At 34.5% G+C, this 22,339-nt stretch overlaps 2 protein-coding genes across 2 annotated transcripts; one reads left to right on the plus strand and one right to left on the minus strand.

The window, feature by feature from the left end:
• Positions 1-996: 996 nt before the first annotated feature.
• LOC131856417 (disease resistance protein Roq1-like) lies at positions 997-4,352 on the plus strand. Its single transcript, XM_059208203.1, has 7 exons — positions 997-1,598; positions 1,713-2,491; positions 2,617-2,861; positions 2,956-3,219; positions 3,347-3,700; positions 3,852-3,972; positions 4,042-4,352. Exons 1-7 carry the CDS (start codon positions 997-999, stop codon positions 4,350-4,352), a joined length of 2,676 nt encoding a protein of 891 aa, XP_059064186.1.
• A 12,691-nt stretch (positions 4,353-17,043) lies between these two features.
• LOC131856418 (disease resistance protein Roq1-like) lies at positions 17,044-21,842 on the minus strand. The gene is made up of 6 exons (XM_059208204.1): positions 21,440-21,842; positions 21,255-21,378; positions 20,241-21,146; positions 19,977-20,153; positions 17,353-17,620; positions 17,044-17,223 (listed from the first exon to the last, which is right to left on the minus strand). Exons 1-6 carry the CDS (start codon positions 21,840-21,842, stop codon positions 17,044-17,046), a joined length of 2,058 nt encoding a protein of 685 aa, XP_059064187.1.
• Positions 21,843-22,339: the final 497 nt, after the last annotated feature.

Here is a 22,339-nt window from a genome sequence, read left to right on the forward strand (position 1 = left end):
TCCTCGATTTACACAAGTACTCTCCTTTCCTATTCCATCTGGCATTACCAACTTGTTCCTTATTCAACCTTATGACATTGGACTTGTGCTAATACATATTGAAAATTGTCTTTTGTAACTGGAACAGTTCAGATGTCATAAAAGAATGTCTTTTGGTCAAATTCACTCAGGTCTTAAAACTTGACTTTGTGCGTTGTGATATGCAAGATGAATTTGAGAATTTATATATTTAAACGGATGCCTCTACTTGGAAGCTCCTATGATTCACCATATGAGCTCATCTCATTGAACACCCTAAATTGTCATTTAGACAGTAGTGCATGTGAGAATTGTAGATGTATTGGATAGTGTAACAATTCTAGTTGGGTGGGTGTTCATGTGGATATAGGGGCGCCATTAGAGTTTTTTTGGGAGCATCAATGTGTTGAGGTGGAGTTTCTGGGGTTGTGAACTTGGTACCATTTGTGTCCCGCCAAAGTTCTGCATAGGCCGGCTGTTAGCTCAGTCTTAGGTAGGACCCTGTCGGATCTAGCGATTTCTATGTCGCATATATATATAATTTGACTGTTTGTCAGAATCGTCCTGCCAAGATTTGAGAAGAACTATGCTTAAAACAAAATACTCTGTTTGTCAGAATCGTCCTGCCAAGATTTGCCGAGAACTATGCTAAAGTCCATACCCTGTTTGTCAGAATCGTGGTGCCAAAATTTGACAGGAACTATGCTGCAATGCAGCTCTTGTTTTAAATGTTCCGCCCCATTGTGTCGTGTTCTAACCTCGAAACTAGGTCAAAAATATATTAATTTATTCCCTCGGTTCAAACGCCCAGCTAGAATATATTCGAATATATTCCTTGTTGCTTCCGTTCATTATTTGCAAGAATGCTTTCCTTCTTTTGCAAGTTAACTTCTATAAAGACACGCTCTGTTCGACTTCAACTCACCGTTCCCTTCCAAGTTATTTTCAAGATTTCTGCGTCAAGCTTATTTTGCATGTATGGCATCTTCTTCCTCATCTTCCAAGGGAAAGAAAAAGTTTAGACAACCAATGCTATGGAGTCAGTGGAAGCGTGCATCTTCTTCGTCCCACAAAGCAAGTGAGGATCATCGTGTTTTCTCTGGAATCGAACCTCATGGCATGAGGAGGAAAATTTCTGAATCTTCAAGATTATTTGATGTCTTCATCAACCATAGAGGTCCTGATGTGAAAAATACTCTGGCCCTTCAGCTTTACAAATCCCTTGAGAAGTTGAGAATACGGGCGTTTCTTGATTCGGAAGAGAAAGAGCTTGGAGATTCGTTTCCATCCACCATTCAGAAAGCCATCCGCTCTGCAGCAGTTCACATAGCCATCTTCTCCAAAGGATATGCAGAGTCCCCATGGTGTTTGGCGGAGCTGGTTCTCATGTTGCAGACTAAAGCTAAGATTATTCCAGTGTTTTGTGACGTGACACCTTGGGCACTACGCCACATAGAAAAAGGAGTCTATGCCAATGCATTCAATCAATATCGCGAGAAATCCAGGTATTTGGATAAAGTTGAGGAATGGAAGACAGCCCTCCAATCTATTTCATTTATTGCCGGTGAAGAGCTCAACTGGTAATTTTTCATGGCTCTCTGTATTAGATATTTCTACGTAGTATAAGTTTTTCTTCGTTGAAAGTGGTCGATTGTTTTTCTCATTGAATTACCCTTCTGTTTATAAAGTTACAGTGACTGCAAGAAAATAGTGTCAGCAGTGCAAAAGGAGGTACAAAGAAAGAAATGTTTAACTGTTGCCAAATATCCAGTAGGACTTCCTAACCTTGTAGAACAGTTTCAAAAGCAGTGCATTGCTAAGGTTGTCCATGATTTCGACAGCCAGTGTCGGATGAACAAACAAGGAGCAGGGGAAGCTAAGATTGTTGGGATTTTTGGCATGGGTGGTGTAGGAAAAACAACTCTCTCCAAAGAATTGTTCAACCGAAAGCATCCAGATTATGATCGATCCTGTTTTCTGTTTGATGTTCGGGAAGCCTCTCAGAAAAGCAATTTAACTTCTTTGCAAAGGAAGCTCCTGGGAGATCTCTTTGATGAAGATCGTCAAAGCTTTCATAGCGTAGAGGAAGGCACGAGTATTCTCAGCGATCGAATCCGAAGGAGCCACAATTTAAGCTTCCTAATTGTTCTAGATGATATTGATCACATGGAACAGTTAGATGCTCTATTGATCAGCGATATGATGGATAAATTTGGTAATAGTCTAGTAATTGTTACGACTCGTGATGTGGGAGTGCTCATAAGCGCAGGAATATCGGTTGCTTATAATTTGAAAGGAATGGATACAACAGATGCGAAAGAGCTGTTTTGTTGGCATGCTTTTCGCCGACCTTATCCACTCAGTGGATACGAGGAGCTCGTTGATCTCTTCGTAGGTGTGTGTGGTGGCTTACCGCTGTCTCTTCAAGTTCTGGGCAGGCGCATGTTCATGGCGAAGATCAGAAGTTTTGGGAGTTAGAATTGAAGAAAGTTAAAAAGACGCTGCCTCAAGACATACACAAGAGATTAAGAATAAGCATTGACACGTTGGACAATGAAGAAAAGCAAATTTTCATTGATGTTGCATGCTTTTTCATAGGAGAATTGACGACAGACGCCATCAGAGTGTGGGAGGGATCAGGATGGAGCGCTCAACATGCACTGCGAAGACTCAAAAATAAGTGTCTAGTTGAAGAAATGAAAGATTATAATTTCAGGTGGCACTCAGAATATTCCATTGAAGAAATGTTAGTATTGAGAATGCATGACCATTTGCGGGACTTGGGACGAGAAATGGCAGATGAATCGACTCATCCTAGTCGCCTGTGGCGTTCTCCATCTTTGGTATGTCTTTAACTCCATATTTCTGACTTCAAGAGTAGTATTCAAAATATAAATTTGATTAAAATATAAATCTGAGTTGCTTCTCTTATTGCAGACATCAATGCGATACGAAAACGTATTCACCGAAAGCAAAGGTAGATTTTTGGGTCATTTCTGGGAACCGTCAGGTATCACTGTCAGATTCTTTGTAGGTGTAACAGAGAAAAAGGCTGAGGCGACAATCCCTTTATTATGGCTTGAGCTAAGATTACATCGGTATCCATTCACAAACATTCCTCGATGGATTCCTCTTCAAAATTTGGAATCTTTACGAATCATTAATGGAGGTCTGAAAAGATTATGGCAGAATGATGTACAGGTATTTTATTCTTTAACATGAAAAGTTAAGTTTTGGTAATCGAATGCATTATCTTATAATGATTGATGACTTTTATCTACAATCGAAATTTTGATTTTTTATGTGTTTTTTTATTTGTTATTTTTAGGCACCCGTATGGCTAAAAGAACTTCAGCTCTCTAACGTATCTGGACTGTCTGAGCTAAACTTAGGTCGTCTGCGCTGTCTGGAAAAAATCACATTTTATGATTGCAGAGATCTGAAAAATGTGACAGGGATATCTGAACTTACGAAGCTAGCAGAATTGAAGATTTGCAAATGTCCAGAGCTTGGGTTTGACGAAGTAAATTTTGGCAAACTCAGCTGGTTGAAGATAATTGCTATTGACAACTGTAAGAAGCTGGTGAAAATAACAGGCATTGAAAACTTGCATTCATTGGAAAGAATGCAACTCTTATATTGCAGCAATCAAACAATTAGGGATTACATTCTAAAGATGGAGGTACTGATTTCCACACTACTAAATTTTCCTTCTGAAGGAGAAGATTTTTATTCTCCTTTGACTTTCCTCTTGTTGTCGGAAGATGTCCTAGAATTTTTTATTAGACTATTAAATAACCTGTTAATCCAGTAGAGCTATTTGTTTCACACAGAAGGTGCCATCAGACTTTATTCAACTAATTGGTAGAGCAGCAGATGGAGCAGTGTCAGCCCTAAATAGAAGTCTCTTTCGTGACGCAGATATTAATGTCGATTCAGCCATCAAAATTGGCAGTGACAACACTTGCCCTTAGAGTGCAATCATCTTATGCGCTGTGATTGTGGTTCATCCTTGTACTACAGAAAAGGCGATTAACGACATCATCAACAAAGGACGTGATGCAAATCCATGGCAGAGATTTTACGTTCAAGAAGGCGAATGGGTTATGACCTCGGTAACTACTAAACAGGATGAAGTAAACAATTATTTTGTTAACAGGAATAATCCACGCTTTGGTTATTGCTCTCCCTTTAAAAGGAACGGTAGAGCAATCCATCATCGAATAGCGAACACGTCGTCCATATGGACAATGACAGTCACTGTGAAGAAAGGTGAAAAATATAAAATTCCGAATGTAATACATGAAATTGTTGATCGGCTATATCAAATTTGAAGTGCCATTTATTTTTAATGGATTGGAGTATCCTGTGATGATTAGTGGCTAAGTCTTATTTGTTTGAATGGAAAAAAGGGTGTTCGGTTAAGAAGTAGATATCGTTTAATTTTTATTTGATGTTGTAATATTTGGTTGAGGTTTAAAGATCAAATGTGGCTTAAATTACACATATTAAGCTTTTACTTTTATGTTTAAAACTGTTAAACATTCAGAATTGACTGACATTTTTTAGATTTAATACTTTGTTAAGTGTATGTAGTTTAAGGCTGGTCCAAATGTAAAGAGAGTTCTTTTAGATAAGAAGTGAGAGAAGATCTAATGCATAAAGAATTATGTTAGTGTGAAAAGGGTATGGTTTGTAGTGTTCTTTTATATCAGATGAGAAAGAGTATGAATAATGTTTTTTATGTAAGTAAAATAGGTAGTATGCTAGGGTTTGCATCACATGAAACATTATCTAAGAAGTGTGAGTCATAAAGAGGCTATCTTTTTAAAGATTAATGTTTATATTACTTTTTACATATAGAGGAAAATATTACCCTATTCACAAAAAAGGATAGGTGAAAGAAAATAGACCCCAAATTGTTTGTGGGGTCAAGACTAAACAACACAATGAAATAGTAATAAAGGTCACTGAGTAACAAATGTTAGGTTAGTAGGGAGAGGGTCATTGTAATCTGAAAATCTTTGTATTCACTCTCAATAACGAGTATTAGATTGCAATGTAAATGATCTTTTAATTATCTTTAAGGTATGTTTGAGTGTTTCATTTACCATTTGGTAGGAAAGATCTTGAACATGACAATAAGTATACAAGAATATGTCGATTCTATAGGTGAAAGATATCAATAGAAGATGGTTTACATGAGGCTATGTGGTAACCTATTTTGTGGTATACTTTGTTTGATATGCATTAGATATGTTATGACTACTATTTTTACTCTGGATCAAATGGCTCATAGGTATATTGGTGAAATTAAATGGTTCTCGATGAGACCAATAGGGATCAAGTCTTGTTGAGTGCAAGACCCTAGCATCAAAAGGGATGAGGCTGGTATCGTGCCTTGGGAAATTTTGGTGGAAAGGATATCTCTCAATCCAATGTCATTATTTAAAGATTTTTTAGCCTATTGGTTCTTGCTCTCATATCAAGTATAGCTAGAATCTCTTTATGGATGATATAAAATCTACCATCAAGAAGAAAGGAAGTTCGATATGACATTTCATTTATGTATTAAAAATGGGTGGATATTGAGCATGCCATGGTTGTGAGGATATGGCCGATTGGACTCATTAGAGGAATGCATTTAATGATTTAGAATTATTACAAAATGTACTTAACATTGTTTAAAATATTTAATTCTTGGGGTCATGTATGCTTCGAGGGAGGGGGTTGTCTTTAAAATCTTTGTCACATATTGTAGTAGCAAATTTGGGTGCCCAATTTTGTGAATTGATTATTAATGTGGGAAATTAATTGTTGATGTCAAAGTGATTTGGGGAGGTTCTATTAATCTTCTCTTATTGTTGTTATTTCTTCTATAAACTAGAGGCTTGCATGTAATTAACCATGTATTATCTCTAATTTGTACTTTATATGAATGAAATGTTGTAATAGCTATTTGATAGATTCAACTTACTTCATTATATCTCCTATACTTGTTTGCTAAAAAAAATTATTTTCATAATATATATCAATGTCATATATGTTGCTGCCTGCATGTGTAGGAGAGTTGGCTTGGGTCATGGGTTTGCTCCCCATTAGTTTTGGGTTCAATTCTCCTCCTAGGTTAACCTGATGCACAGGGATTGTGGGGACTTCGTGCATCCTCAAGGGATTAGTCTCACCTCACGAATCGAGGTCACTGGGCAGAGTCGTGGGGATAACCTTGAGTTAACAAAAAAAAAATGTTGTATATGTTGTTGTGATTTTACTAAGACATTTGAGTTGAAATGTATACTAATAAAAACATCTGTTAGGAAAAATAAATTAGGTTTGATCTATGAAATACCAAAAAATTATAATATATGGTAGAACCCTGATTTAACACTAACAAACCCTAATTAACCAAAAATTTGGAATTTTGGGGAGAGCTCTATGGGAAGTGTAGTATCGCAGGCTAGGACTTTATGGCCCTAGTAATTTCTTCCATATCTTTGTTTGTATTTTTTTGCAGACTTTGTGGCATAGGGGGATTCTTTTACAATGTGGGTGAGCTATGGGTTCTTGGATGTTCCTTTGACAGTTGATTAGGTGGTTCTTGGAGTGGTTTTAGGATTTTTTTGTAAGTGATTTGGGGTTTTTTTGTTCTATTGATGAGTTATTTTATTTGTTCTTTCCTCTATTATGGGTGATTTTTCTTCTGGTAGAGTTATGGTTCTTGGTTTTGTGAGCCTTGCATTTCAATGGGTTATTTTAAATGGGGGAGATGGGTATCTCCTCAAAGATAGTAATTTATGAGAATGTGGGGAGGGAAAATACCTCTTCAAATAAAGAGAAAACCATTTTTTTTTACTCCCTAAACTCAATGGTGAGATCATATTCTCATCACTGCAAAATGAACAAAAAAAAATACATAAAGAGGAAACCTCCGAATCTAGCCTTTTCATCCTTTTCTAACTCTCCTATCCATCATATGATGCAAGAGAAGAGAATACTCAAATTTACTATATTTTCCAAGATTGCTCACATGGCAAAAAACATACCCTTAGATATGAGAAGAGTTTTGCAAGGATAAATCTCTAATAGCATACAAAAGATAAAGATTAGTTGCACAACCAAAAATCACCTTAACAATAATGATAACCTTCTACTAGGGAGTAAGAAGAAATCACATTTCTTGATATTAAGATCTATGATATGATCAAATGATGATCTATAATGGTAATTGGAATAATTAGGACACTTTATCTAATTATTCTTTTAATCACTTTTTCACTCAAGCTAAACATATGTTCTTTTTCTGGATTTATTAAATTAGATTAATGAAAGCTTAAGTTGCCCCATTAGGGTTTTGTATCTATTGTTTCATCATCTTCTTTTAAAAATTCAATCATTAATTATAATTGTGTCTTCAATATTCTTTGCACAATCAATATTGAATACTAAAGTTTTAATTTAGCATATTATCTTTTCTTGATATGTTTTGTGTGATAGTTGTTTTTTTACTAGATTATTATTGCCTCCTGTGGTTGTACCATCAACTCCTATATGGTATTAGAGAAAGAAATTTGTTGATTACATTTTCACATTATTGAGGGATTCAACCTTGCCTAATTTTTTTTATGCACATTGGGCTCAAATGGGGGTTTCCATCATGTTTGAAATGTCCTAAAACCCTAAGATTGACTCAATTTGTTAAAATATGAGCAATTGAAATTCTAGGTTAATCTGGTTCAAGGCAAGTGTAGTATCATAAAATTGCGACCCTAGAAAATTTTGACCTCATTAGGGTCCTCACGCACATGAGATCAAATCCTTTAGCCTGATCGGAGACTGGAGATTGCTCAGCTTGCGGAAAACAACTTCTTCTTTGGCCTTTACATCACCCTGTCCGCACTCTATCCTGGCGAAAGGGGTAGGACAAGGGCATGGCGCCACTATCCCCCCTTGGATAGGGGCATGGTGCCCTTTTCCTCCCAGGATAGGGGAGTGGTTCCCCTATCCCTGCCCTATTTTGGGGTAGGACCCTTCCTAGGTTTTCATTGCTGGATGTGCCTCGGGTGGGAAACTTCCCTGATGTCAGCCTGTGACGAAATTAAAATCCACTAACATGTATTCTAGGGGCATTCGTCCTCTCATTTGCATAATTTAAAGTAGGATAAGTTGGATGAGAGAGAATTTTACATGGGATCGAGCATTCAAGCATTCTTTTATATTATTGAGCATTCTCAAGTCTCCCTTCAAGGCTAGGTGTTGCATTCAAGTCAAGGATTCAACCATTGAAGAGGAGATTGATTTCAACATTCAATTCCACACAAGCATTCCTATCAACATTGCTACTACCTCCCTTCAACTGATTTACAAGTCAGTCTTTCATTTACATCTACTTGCAAGTACTTTCTTTCATTACTTGGTTAATTCCAAAACTGGGGTTTTACCTTAAGGAAAACCCCCAATCCCAACCCATTTTCCTCTCTAATCTATGTGTAGGTTGTAGGTGTGCAACTATACTTTTAGATTCAAGCTTCATTTGCAGAGGCAGAAAACCCTTTTCGTTTCGCAAATTTTTCTGAGGACTGTGTACATTCCCGCCACAGTCTAGGCAAATTTTCCTCAAATTTCCAAGGTGACTTTGTCTTGACATTTTACTACTAGGTCCAAGTGCAAAGCCTCATCCCATATTCCGATCTCAAGTTATAATTAATTCTTTGTCACTTTTGCACTACATAATTCAATCAATTCCTTTCCATTTGAAACAAGGAAGAGGGGATCAACTTAACATTCCCAATTCATTCAAAATTCAATCTACCATCTTCATGTGGAGATATTGGATCTAGTGAATTATCCTCTCCCCTTCCTATTGTAGCACGGTGAAAAGTACTTCAATGGTAATCAATAGCAAAACTCTCATCTCTCTTTGAGGGAAACGGTAGTTTTCTTCTTGATCTATCATTCACCATTTTCCCACCATTACAACAAGAAAATTGAAGCCAAATTTAGGGATATTTGAAAAGTTTGGGTACTTTGGAGTAAAACAAAGGTTGAAATCATGCTTAGAAGACCCAAAAACTGTAAGATCACTTGTCCATTCCTAAAAATTGGCAACTATGAAATTTAGGTATTTTTCTTTAGAAGTTGTGGACAAAAATTTGTACAACCATATGACCATATTGTAGGTGCAACAAAAGTAAATAATATAAAAGATCATTTAATTGCAAAAAAAATATTTTTAATTCAATCCAAATTTTTTGGTAAAATAAATTTCTTTTGGAAAATTTGTAAAAATCTTGCAATGCAAGTCTATATCAATACATACAAATGCACATATAGCCTAAAGTGTGAATTTAGTACTATGGATAGTCTAGGGGCCTATATTTATAGTTGGCAATGGTTTTCTAATTTCAAACTTTTAAGCCTAATTGACATGTAGCCAATGTTTTTGCTGATGCTCATTACTTTTTCATACAAACCCAAAATTAGGAAACAAGGTATCGTTAGAAAGTTGGTTTTGGTGCTGATATAATTTTTAGGTGGTTTTTTAATATCTTGCAACAAGTTTTAATACCAAGACTCCAAATTCAACCTTCAATTTTGCACTTCCAAGGCCACATCTGTACACAAATATTTGAAAACCAGATATTATCAAAAAGATCTCAAATTATTCTATCCAAATCTTAGGTCTATTCTTGTAAAATATTCATTAGGTACTCATAGATCTTAATCTTCTTTTTTGGGTTCTTTCTTAGAAAACATGCAAATAGGTTGATAATTTTGTGATTCGAGTGATATTTTTGGCATTAATAGAATCTATATTGGTCTATTTATGAATTCTATACTTTTTTTTTGCATTCATGGATCCAAAATACATTATTCCCCTTACTTGATTCAACAACTATGATTGGAAAAAATAAATAAAGATTAACTTGAAGCATATGGGGTTACATGGAGTGATCATGTGTAAAAAACTTAAGCCTACAAGTGCTGCTAAGAAAGGAAAATGGTTTAATAGATGTGATGAGGGATTTGGGACATTATGCATGTTTTTCTCTCCTATTCTCTTGTTTCAAGTTGACTCTTTCCCCGCTCCCAATTAAATTTAGACTACATTGGAGTTCTTGTTTGGGAAGAAAGATGTCTTGAGGGAGTTTGAGTTGGAAAATGATCTTATTAGCTCAAATCCTATAGATTTTGATAGTATCCAAGACTTCTTCACCAAACTTAGTCTCTCATATTAATATTGAAGCAGTGTAAAATTTAGGAGGACTCTTAGTTAATTCTCTCTATCCTTGCCAAGTTTGGTCCTAATTATTTAGTATTTGTTTCTACATTTTATGCAACCAAAGATGCACTTGGTACTCGTTTCATCATGCCCTAACTTGATGAGTTTTCTTCTCCACTCACACATGAGAAAATCAAGTTGGTTCAAATGGGTGGATTGAATTCTTCCAGATCATAGGGTCTTGTTGCTTCCTAATGCACCATAGATCAGAAGCCTTCAGATGGAAAAAGAAGCAAATGAAAATAGAAGGTTTACAAGTCACATGACTAGGCCAAGAACACATGATCACATGATTCTTTATATTCTTCTTCCTCTTCTAGGAGGTCATTATTAAAGAAGGATAAGTCAGAGTGTACATATTGCACTAAGATAGGACATAATGCTCATTGGCAATATAGAAATAAGATTGATAAGATGATGAATCATCTACAAAAGCACAATATTCAACTAAATTCATCTAGTATATCTTCTTCTACCACTTTTGGACCAGGACATTCTAGATCAACTTCTATGGCCTATGGTGAATACAAGATAAAAAAACATTATTTCTTTACATTGAGACATCTTCAATCCTCGAGGTGGCTTCTTTATTTAGGAGCCTCATATCACATGACATCATCAAAGTGTATGTTCTCTTCTTTTGAGCATCGTTATTTTCCATATATTTTGATAGCTAATAACACTTACATGAATGTTATTAGGAGTGGTTATATGAGGTTGATAATGGCACATTCCATGATATTCTATATGTCTCTTCACTATATTCCAGCCACCTCTTCATTTACCAAATTATTCATAGTGGGACAAGAAAGATAGTTGAGTTAACCCTCGATTTATTGTTCATCAAAGATCCTCATTGTAGAGAGCTTGTTGTGGTTGGTAGTATTGATCATACATCTCAATTGCATGAGTTCTTTAATTTAACTCCTATTGAGATTTTAGTTCCATTTGATGGTCCTATCTATCATCCATCGAGAGTAGATAAAGTATCTAAGAAGAGGTTGGGTCACTTGAACCTATGTGTGCTTCCATCATCCACAATGGTTCCTAGGATTTATTATGATTTTCCTCCACCTCCTACTTCTTTAGTGTTTAGTTCAGTTCATCAAGTTATTTATTCCCTTCCAATTTAAATAGAGTAGGATGAGTACTTACCAAATATTAAAAAATTATTTTCAATACGTCATACACTATAGACATTGCAACAATTTTTAATACATCACACACTCTAGAAATTGGAGATACGATTGAGGATATTTTATTCTTCCTTGATGGTTGTTTGAGTAGTGTTGTCATCCCATCATCCATGCCTTCAGAGGTTGTTCATCGGGTATCTTCATAGTTGTTTAGATTTGATTCAATGGATTTTGCATCTTTTGATTTAGGAAATTAGATAGTTGAGCAATGTTCCAATGCAAAGATCATGAGACTATTATTTTCATCCCATTTAATGGAGTTTCTTTTGTCTTGGCCATTTGATTTTTTCCTTCCTAAGAGGAGGAATATAATTTTCAACTCTTATATCTTCATCAACATTCATCCTTGAGCCTTCATCTTCAGTATTGGAGCTTCTCTCTTATGGGTTGATAGACAATCTCTTCTTTTCTCTCCTAAGGGGAGAATATACATTGTACTTCTATGACCAATTAAATACTTAGGGGGAAATCTTGAGTCCTTGATTCTTGTCTCATGTAATTTATTTCTCATTTGTTTTCTCTCTTTTGGGAAGGAGTTTCATCCCATTATGTATTCTACTTTTCTTTATTCATAAGTTACATTATTTTGAGTTGCATTACTTTATACATGAGAACCTGATTAGACCTAGTGGTTAGGACTCATTCATGCTATATTTTTTAATTCATAGCTATCTCTTTAGCTTATTCCTAACTTAATCTTAAGGTGGGGTGTTGGAGTAATCAAGACACTTTATCTAATTATTTATTAAAATTAGGTCTTTTATTACTTTTTCACTTAAGTTAAACTTAGGTTCTTTTCATTTTATTAAATTAGGATAATCAAAGCTTAAGTTGTCTCATTAGGGTTCGACATATAGGGTTGCATTCATCCTTTTATAAGGATTGAATTATTCATTGTAATTGTATCTCCAATATTCTTTATGCATTCAATACAAAATTCTTAGGTTGTTATTGAGCATATTATATTTGATTGATCTCTTTTGTGTGATATTATTCTCTTGTAGATGATTCTCGGCTCCTATGGTTGTATCGTAAACTCCAACATTTCTTATAAAGGATAGGATAGTGATTGGATTAGAGAAGATCATGATAGAAGACTTAATTTTTCAACATGAGATAACTAACTCAAACAAATATTAAATGGCCTAGGATTCAAGAATTAAATTCTAATTTAAGATAAGATCTAGTTGAAAATTAATACTTTTTGAAATATTTCTAAGACCTAATTAAACTTAGCATATGAAAAGGACCCAAAAGTCAACAAGTTAGGTAATATACCCCACTCACACTAATAAGGGAGACTTTCCAAATCAATAATTATGTTCAATTAATCCTTATCAATCAAATTAATTAAATTCATTCATTTCTATTTATCCTAATTTTGATTCCTGCAATAATTTTGTAAATACTTATAGGTCTTCATCTATCAAATCACCGACATACTTATACCAATCCTACTTCTAACCCATTAAACATCATAGATCCTTATCTATGAAACAATTATCGTCGTAATCTAAATAACTCATGTGATGATACCTATAAAGAAAATATAGCATTGGATCTTAATTAAAATCAAATTCAATGCCACATCTATGAAAACATCACAGACCCAATTTTTTATTAGTTCCTTAATCTAAAAAAATCTATATATCATTGAGACTAAGTGCACCCTATCATTAGCTATAATTTGGGCCACAATTGGTCCTTTATTTTTATCCTTATGCCAAGGTTAAAAATAAAAATACTATTCTAGCACAAGATACTCTACACCACTTCTCATTTAAATTCTCGATTTGATAAAATAACTTGATAAATTAGACTCCTAACTAAGTGTTTCACCATTTAAAAGTTTACAATTCAATCAAATATCTAGTTAAAAACCATGTCAAGCATTTCATAAACCATCTAGTTTTACCATATATAGATAATATCTAAAGGATTTCTCTTTAAGGACTATTAGTAAGAAGCAAACATAAAAATGATAAAGTAAATAAATTGTATCATACCCCATCTTGGGTACCATTATGATTTATTATCTATAACATTTTGTTGGTAATGAAGCTACTCTAAACCATATTTAAATCATCCTAGTCCCTTTTGATAATAAAATATCTACAGATAAACTTATGTAGGAAGAAAAAATATGATTTTTCATGATAGTTAGAATATCCATAAGGTATCAAATCCATAATATCTATAAAAATTTAAAATATTCTAATAATTATTGTAGGAGATTAAATGAACATATCTAAGAACTTATTGAGGCAATAGATATTAAAGTAAAATTATGTACATATATCTTGTAGAAAAATAAATTAAGGAAATTTCAAGATCCCTTTTTAAAGCATGGCCAACCTTAATTATAGATAATACAAAGCCAAAATATCAAAGGTAATCTTCTCCATCAAAACCCAAACACCAAGGTTATGGTGTTAGGACTCAAATCCATAACATATTTTTTATTAATTGTCTTCCATTTCATGCACCTCGATCACATTTTAACCATTCTTTGTAGCTAATCTAAGACATTGTAATGGATTGTCTAAGTGTCAAAGATGCAAAAATCCATAAAAGTCTAAGTCTAGACTATTCTTGATGTTTCCCTTAGAAATGTGTTTCTTCAACCTTTTGGACTTCTAAAGTTGTCCATAATTTCATGTGTTCCTTATTGATATTGATAACCTTCTTAATTCCTTGTTAAAGTTTCATTTAAGTTTTATTTTATTAAAATTTTAGAGTTTTAAGGTTGTCAAGACTCCCATTCTAAGAATCAATGTTAGGTAATGTCTAACATACTTATGTTTTCCTTCTATAATTTAAATTTTCATATATTTTGTTGTTTCACATTCGATGATAAATTTATTTGGCAATCTTAAGCCTCAAAGCCTAAAAGTATACTAAAAGCTTACATTGATTGCATCCTCCAAAATTTCAAACTTCCTCATCCATCTTGTCCATTAGCACCAATTCCCCTTCATCTCCACTTGTAATATTTGATACAATGCAATCTATAAAGGTTTCCAAGTCATCCAAAGTGAAATTTTCTACCTTGGATCGTTAATCAAGTATTCATGGATAAACTATGGAAACACATGGAGAAAAAAGGAACTTCTTGTTATAACAACATAATTAAAGACTTAAGTATCCAATCAACGATTTCTTTTACATTTTGCATGATATTGAGTATATGTGCTACAACTCCAAAAAAAATAGAAATGGGGGTTAATTTGTTTATATAATCAACATTGTTTAGGTAATTCACAAGGTTGTGTTACTTTAATTTGATGGAACTATATTTTTTTTATTATTATTTAATTGGTTTTACATGCCCAAGATTCATATAAGGATATAATTATTTGTATAATGTATTGTTGAAGGACCACAATGTAACTATTCCAATAATTAATTTAATGGGAGCTATGTGTGAGACAACATCTTACATATATAGCCATTTTTATTATAGCTTGAAAGTTTATTATTCTCAAATTTAAATCATAAGGTCATGAGAGCATTCTACGTTAAGTTATGTTTTAATGGTAACAAAGTCCATACCCATTTATATGATTTGCTTATTCTGTTTATTTTTTTATTGTGAAAAAAAATGATACTTTAAAATAATTTTATATTAATGAAAAAGGTGGTTTTGGTAATTATGCATATAAATATTATTGATACCCTAAAAATGAAAAAAAGACAATTTTCATAATCTTAGAAATAATAATTTATAAAAAATTACACATATAAATTACTTTGAATTATAAACTTTCCAATGCTTTTGTATTAAAATATTATTTAACTTAATAAAACTAAAATTATCCATTGTACTAGTAATCTATTGAACATTATTTTTCTTTAAACTGGGGTCGAATAATATTAAATGGGATAAGTGCCAATTCATTTCCCTAAACAATCAATATTATCCCTCTTCGAAGAAATCCATAACAGCAGTGTCAACGCCAAAACTACCAGAAATGGTACAGATGATCAACAATTCTACGTAGCACAGTCAGAGTTTTCTGTCCTCTACCTTTCTTCACGGTCACCTTGTACCGCTTCTTCACCATTACATCTTCGGTTACTGCCCGGTCAGTAAAAACATAGTCAAAGGGAAAATAATAACCCTTGTAGAGAATGTAATTGTGTATTTCATCTTGGTTGGTAATTACCGAGGTAATTAACCATTCGCTCCATCTGCTGCTCTACCAGTTACTTGAATAAAATCCGACGGCAGCTTCTGCGTGAAAAAAGGAAAAGAAAAAATGTGTGTTGATCAACACTAGATTCTTTTCGTTTACTACATATTACTTCAGAGATCAATTAGAGATGAAGAGTATATTCGACAACAAGGGGAAATAGCAAAGGTGAACAAAAATTCCTCCCTTCAAAAGAAAATAAAATGAGAGTGGTAATCAATACCTCCATCTTCTGTAATATCACATATTCCTGCCACTGTTTGCAATTCTGTACAGCAAAGCAGAGAGAGTCTGATGAGTGTTCTTGGCAGTCTTATTTTTTCCAGCTTGGGACATTCACTAATAAATAGCTCTTGAAAGTGTGTAAAATCACACATTCCTTCCACTGTTTGCAATTCTATACAGCAATGCAGAGTGAGTTTCTTGAGTGTTGTTGGTGGAGTTATTTTCTCCAGCTTGGGACATTCACTAATAAATAGCTCCCGAAATTTTGTACAATCACACATTCCTACAACTGTTTGCAATTCTGTACAGCAATGCAGAGTGAGTTCCCTGATTGTTGTTGGTAGTGATATTTTCTTCAGCTTCGGACATTTGTTCAATGAAAGCATCATGAGCTCACATAGACGTACAAGTTCTGGCAAGTTCTCAAGCTCAGGACAGTCCCATATGGTCAATTCTTGAACAAAGGTACAATCCTCAATATCTACTGTCCTCAAATTTTTACAACCTCTCACTTCAAAACTGTACACCTTGAGATGACGAGGAATTCTTATTCTTTTAAGCCAGCTAAGTTGAACAAGACTTAACCTCCCAATGCTTCCACAATCGGTAATGTTCAATTCTGCCAGGTTCCTAAGACGAGATACTGTCAAAATGTACAGATTTTGACAATTAGAAATTGTAATGTATTTTAGGCAGCTATGTCCACCAAGACTTAGCTCTGAAAGCCTCGGACATTTACTAATGTACAATATTACTAGCTTGTTAAGAACAGATATTCCTGTCAAATTTTCCAGCATCCGACAATCAAGAATGGTGATATTTTCCAGGTAGCTCAATTGATCGAAACTTATTACCTCAAGCTTTGGACATTCACTGATGTACAACTCTACTTGCTTTCCGATCTCTACACTCTTCAGATATAGACAAGAGATTTTAACATTTTTCAGTCACCTAAATTGAATGAAACTTATTTCCTCAAGCTTTGGACATTCTTCAATTTGCAACTCTACCAACTTTGTATGACCGGACATTCCTGCTACATTCTTCAGATGTTGAGAGCAGGAGATTCTAACTTTTTCCAGGAAACTCAATTGAACGAAACTTATTTCTTCAGCTTTCGACATTTTTCAATTTAAAATTCTACTAACTTTTTAAGATCGAACATCCCTGTCACACTCTTCAAATCTGGACAACCAGAGATTCTTATTTTTTGCAGGCAGGTCAATTGAACGAAACTTATTTCTTCAAGCTTTGGACATTCTTCAATTTGCAATTCTACTAGCTTTCTAAGATCAGCCATTCCTGCTACACTCTTCAAATATGGAAAACCAGATAATCTAATCTTTTCGAGGCAGCTGAGTTGAACAACACTTAACTCTTCAAGCTATGGACATTGTTCAAATTCCAATTGTACTAGCTTTCTAAGGTTAGACATTCCTACCACACTCTTTAGATTTGGACAACCAGAGATTCTAATTTTTTCTAGGCAGCTCAGTTGAACAAGACTTAACTCCTCAATTTCTGTACACCCACTAATGTTCAATTCTACCAGCTTTTGAAGATGAGATACTGTCAAACTCTGCAGATTCGGAAAATTAAAATATCTAGTCTTCTCAAGCAGGTGTCGAACAATACTTTCCCAACATTTAATAATTTCCAATTCCATTCTGTTCTGAAGATCAGTTATTCCTATCACTCTTTTCAGATGCCTACACTCAGAAATTGTAAGTTTTTAAAGACAGTGCAGAAAGCCCAAACTTACTCCTCCAAACCAGAGATGTCACTGATTTCCAGCTCTTTTAGCGCGAAGGGTGCCTAAAAGTCAAATTAGTTTTTTCTCAATATTTCGAATGTAAATAAAAGTCACCAAAGTATTATAAACTAATGCATTCGGTTACAAAGACTCACTTTTTAGGTTAAAGAATACAAAATACCTTTTTTATTATTCTGCCACAGTCTTTTCAGTCTTCCATTGATAATGCTTACAGATCGCAAATTGTGAAGAGTAATCAATGGAGGGATGTTTTTGGGTGTTTTACCAGAAAGATTCAGTTGAAACAATAGTAAAGCGGTTGAAGTGTCATCCATTTCGCTTGATTTCCCTATAAAGTATTTAACATGGCAACCCATGGATGGGTCCATAAAAGAATGCACACACCTAACTTTGGGTTGAGTGAGAATGCTTTCGAATGCCTTTGATACCTGTCATTAGGGAAGTAGTTGAGATTTATACTGTAGCAAAATAATCAAAATTTCAAATATAAAATTAGAAACATAGTTTAATACTTTTAGTTTTATTTAGTTGTCATAGGAGATCAGCGAAGACTAAAAATCATTTTTTAAATATTTTTCAGTTAGTTAAGTTGTCCATAGTGAAAGGGTGAAGTATTTTCAAAGTCAATGATGTCAAGCCTACTTTCAATGTAGAACCCACCTCCTTGAGGAGTTGATCTTGAAAAGAGGAGATTGTACTCAAAGCATTTTTTTGTCAAGTCTAATGCCATCTGTCAAAAAGGTGAAGCCCTCAATTTGTGAGGAAATAAAATCAAAGCCCTTCATTTGTAAGGTTGTTAAGGAGAAAAAGAAAGGCTATCACAAATGAAAAAAGAAGAAGTTGATTTGTATTAAGAAGATCACAGATTTTGTAAATTTCAAAATTTAATCAAACCCACCAACATGAATTTGTGTGAGGAAATTATCTCTCAACCTTAGAAAAGGTTATAGTATTTTGTCAAAAAAATTGAGTTCTATAGAAGGAGAGAAAATGTGGACATTGTAAAATGGAATAAAAAAGAAAATCACTACACCATGGTAGAAGAGAAGCTTGCACAAGTTGAAAGAAGAAATGAAATCAGCCATAGATGTTATGAAGGGAAGATCTAGAGATCATCTATCGTTATTATTGTGGTAAAATCATTACTGGTTGATATTAAGGTGGAAATTATTGGAATATTTAGTAATTCCTTCCACTTGCATATTTTTTATGCTTTTAGTTTTTTTAGTTTTATTTAGCACATGAGTATGGAGGAAAAACTATTTTAGTCTTATGCTTTATTTCTAATAATGCAATTTATGCAATTTATCTAGGACCTTTATATATTGAGGCAATTGTTATTCATTCATTATCCTTGATCATCTAATCAAGAAGCTCTTGGAATCTCTTGAATCAATAGAATAGTTTATTTGTGTTGCAATTTAATATTTCTCTCATCTGGTATAGATTGGGTTTGAGAAAGTTTTCTAGATTCAAGAATTTGAAAAAACAAGAGAATGTGGATTGAAGAAACAATTAGAATACTAAAGAAATTATTAGATCTAGCCATAGCAAAGACAACTGAAGAAGAAACCCATAGGAAGTCAAGAAGAAGCAATCTATAAAAAGACACCAAAATAAAGCACAAATATTTGACATTATTACATTCAAGATTTGATTCAAGATGGGCAAATGGAGTTATAGTTTTGTCTTTCATCTAAACAAATTTCTGATATCTTCATCAATTTTCTTCCAACCATAAATTTTATTGCTTTAAAATCAATTAGGACTCACCTCTATTGATCATTCAAAAGAGATTGAAGATTAAAATGAAAAATGATCCCCTGAAAGATGAGTCATTTTTTTTTTGTTTTTCAGTTTTTTGATTTACTGAAACGGCACTTCATAAACTGCCACATGAGCTTTTTTGGGTATTATTACCACCGCTATGTATGCAGTGAAACAGCACTTCATAAACTGCTACATGAGCTTTTTTGGGTATTGTTACCACTGCTATGTATGCAGTGAAGAAAACTGTTCGTTTTTTTCTGTTTTTTTTGGGTTGTTTTATCAACAAATCAGCATTGTTTTAACTTTTAAATTTTTGCTTTTTTGTTTTATCTTATTCTTAGAAAAATAATTGTTGATAAAATAATTCTCTATCATTGTAATTTACACATTCAAGTTTTCAATGAAATAAGATTTCCATTCAATTTAGTTTAGAGCAGATTGAGCTTTTATTTACTTTCAGTATTTGTGAGTGTTTTTAAATTTATAATCTTTCAGAGTAGTTATTTGGACAAAAAACATACCAAAGATTCGAGGTGTTGAGAACTCCACAGGCGACGGGATGCTCATCTTTTGCTATTTCTCTTCCCAAGTCCTGCAGCTGGTCATGCATTCTCAACACAGAAATTTCTTCTCTGAAATCTTCAAACAGATCCTCGGAATCTTCAAAGAAATTTTCGAGGTGACTCTCGAATCGTCTACTGAGTTTATAATCTTCTATTTCGCCAACTACGCATTTATCTTTGAGTCTTCCCAGTGCATGTTGAGCGCTCCTTCCTGATATCTACCACACTCTGATGGCGTCTTCCTTCAGTTCTCCTATGAAAAAACATGCCACATCCATGAAAATTTGTTTTTCTTCATTGTCCAACGAGTCAATGCTTATTTTTAATCTCTTGTGTATGCCTTGAGGCACCGTCTCTTTTACTTTTTCCAATTCTAACTCCGAAAACTTCTGATCTTTGCCATAAACATGACTGCCCAGAACCTGAAGAGACAGCAGTAAGCCGCCACACAGGTCTACGAAGCGGTCAACTAGCTCCTCTTTTTCACTTGACGGATAAGATTGATGAAAAGCATGCCAGCAAAATAGCTCTTTGGCGTCATCTGTATCCATTACTTTCAAATTATAATAAACCATAATTCCTGTGTTTCTGAGCACTTGTACATTACGAGTTGTAACAATTACCAGAGTATTGCCAGATTTATTCAGTATATCGGTGACCAAGAAGGCATTTAAGTGTTCCAGGTTATCAATATCGTCTAGAACAATTAGGAAGCTCAAAATGTCGCTCAGTCCGATACGATCGCTGAGAATACTTGTGTCTTCCTCTACGCTTAAAAAGCTTAGATGATCATTTTCGTCAAAGAGGTCTGTGAGGAGCTTCATTTGCAAAGAAGGCAGTTTCCTTTCCACAGATGCTTGCCGAACATCAAACAGAAAACAGGAGCGACTATAATCTGAACGCTTTCTGTTGAACAAATCCTTGGAGAGAGTGGTTTTTCCCACTCCACCCATGCCAGAAATACCAACAATCTTAGACTTCCCTTCTCCTTGTTTGTTCATATTGCACTGCTTTTCAAAATATTCTACAAGCTTATGAAGTCCTACTGGATATTTGGCAACTATAAATGGCCTCTTCTTTTCTACTTCCTTTCGCACTACCGACACTTTGTTCTTGCAGTCACCGTAACTTTATAAACAGAAGAAGAATTGAATGAGAAAACATTTGACCACTTTCAACGAAGACAAAGTTATACTATGTAGAAATATCAAATACAGTGAAGCCGTGAAAAGTTACCAGTTGAGCTCTTCGCCCGCAATAACAAAAATAGATTGGAGTGCTTTTTTCCATTCATCAAGTTTATCTCGGTGCCTGGGTTTCTGGCGGTATTGATTGAATGCATTGGCGTACACTCCTTTTTCTATGTGGCGTAGTGCAGAAGGCTCCAGATCATGAAAAAACAGGAATAATCTTAACTTTACTCCGCAACATAAGAGCCAGCTCCGCCAAACACCATGGGGACTCTGCATAGCCTTTGGAGAAGATAGCTATGTGAACTGCAGCAGAGTTGATGGCTCTCTCAATGGTGGATGGAAATGGATCTCCAAGTTCTTTCTCTTCGGAATCAAGAAACGCCCGTATTTTTAGATTCTGAAGGGAGTTATAAAGCTGAAGAGCTAGAGTGTTTTTCACATCAGGGCCTCTATGGTTGATGAAAACATCATCTAGTCTTGAAGATTCGGAAACATTCCTCCTCTCATGGGGAGGTTCGATTCCAGAGAAAGCTGTACAATCTTCAGCTGGTTTGTGGGACAAGGAAGAAGATGCCACAGATGAATCATGATGTTCTACATTGTGTTGGGAATGTGAAGAAGATGATCCCATGGATGCAAAATAAGGCTGGGGCTGAAATCTTGAAACAAGAGAGGGTTTGAGGAAGGGAAGAGTGAATTGAAGCCGAGCAGAGCGTGCATATAAATAGATGGCCTTATGAAACTTCGTATAAACAAGTTGGAATAGCAGAAATACACGCGCCGGCCGTATGAAAGAGAGCAATGGATTAAAGAATTTTGATAAAAGAAGGAAGTTTCTTTCCTTAAGAAGATGAATTTATATCTAATGAACAGGAAGAGCAATGTGAATTAGGGTTGAAGAGAGAAAGGCAAGAAAGCGTCTAAGTTACAGAAGGTTTAACTTGCTGGAGACGATGAAGAAAAAGTGAAGAAAATGTATGGAAAATATAGGAGTGACCATGGGCTGGACATGACTTAAACTACACGAATAGACAATGTCGGTGAAAATGTGTTTCAAAATTTACCATCCAGGCGTGGAATCATATTTGGTAGGCGGTACGTCTTAAAGAAGCTTTATTTATTCCCTCC

Source organism: Cryptomeria japonica, chromosome 7, assembly GCF_030272615.1.
Source record: "Cryptomeria japonica chromosome 7, Sugi_1.0, whole genome shotgun sequence".
In the NCBI taxonomy this organism is placed as follows: domain Eukaryota; kingdom Viridiplantae; phylum Streptophyta; class Pinopsida; order Cupressales; family Cupressaceae; genus Cryptomeria; species Cryptomeria japonica.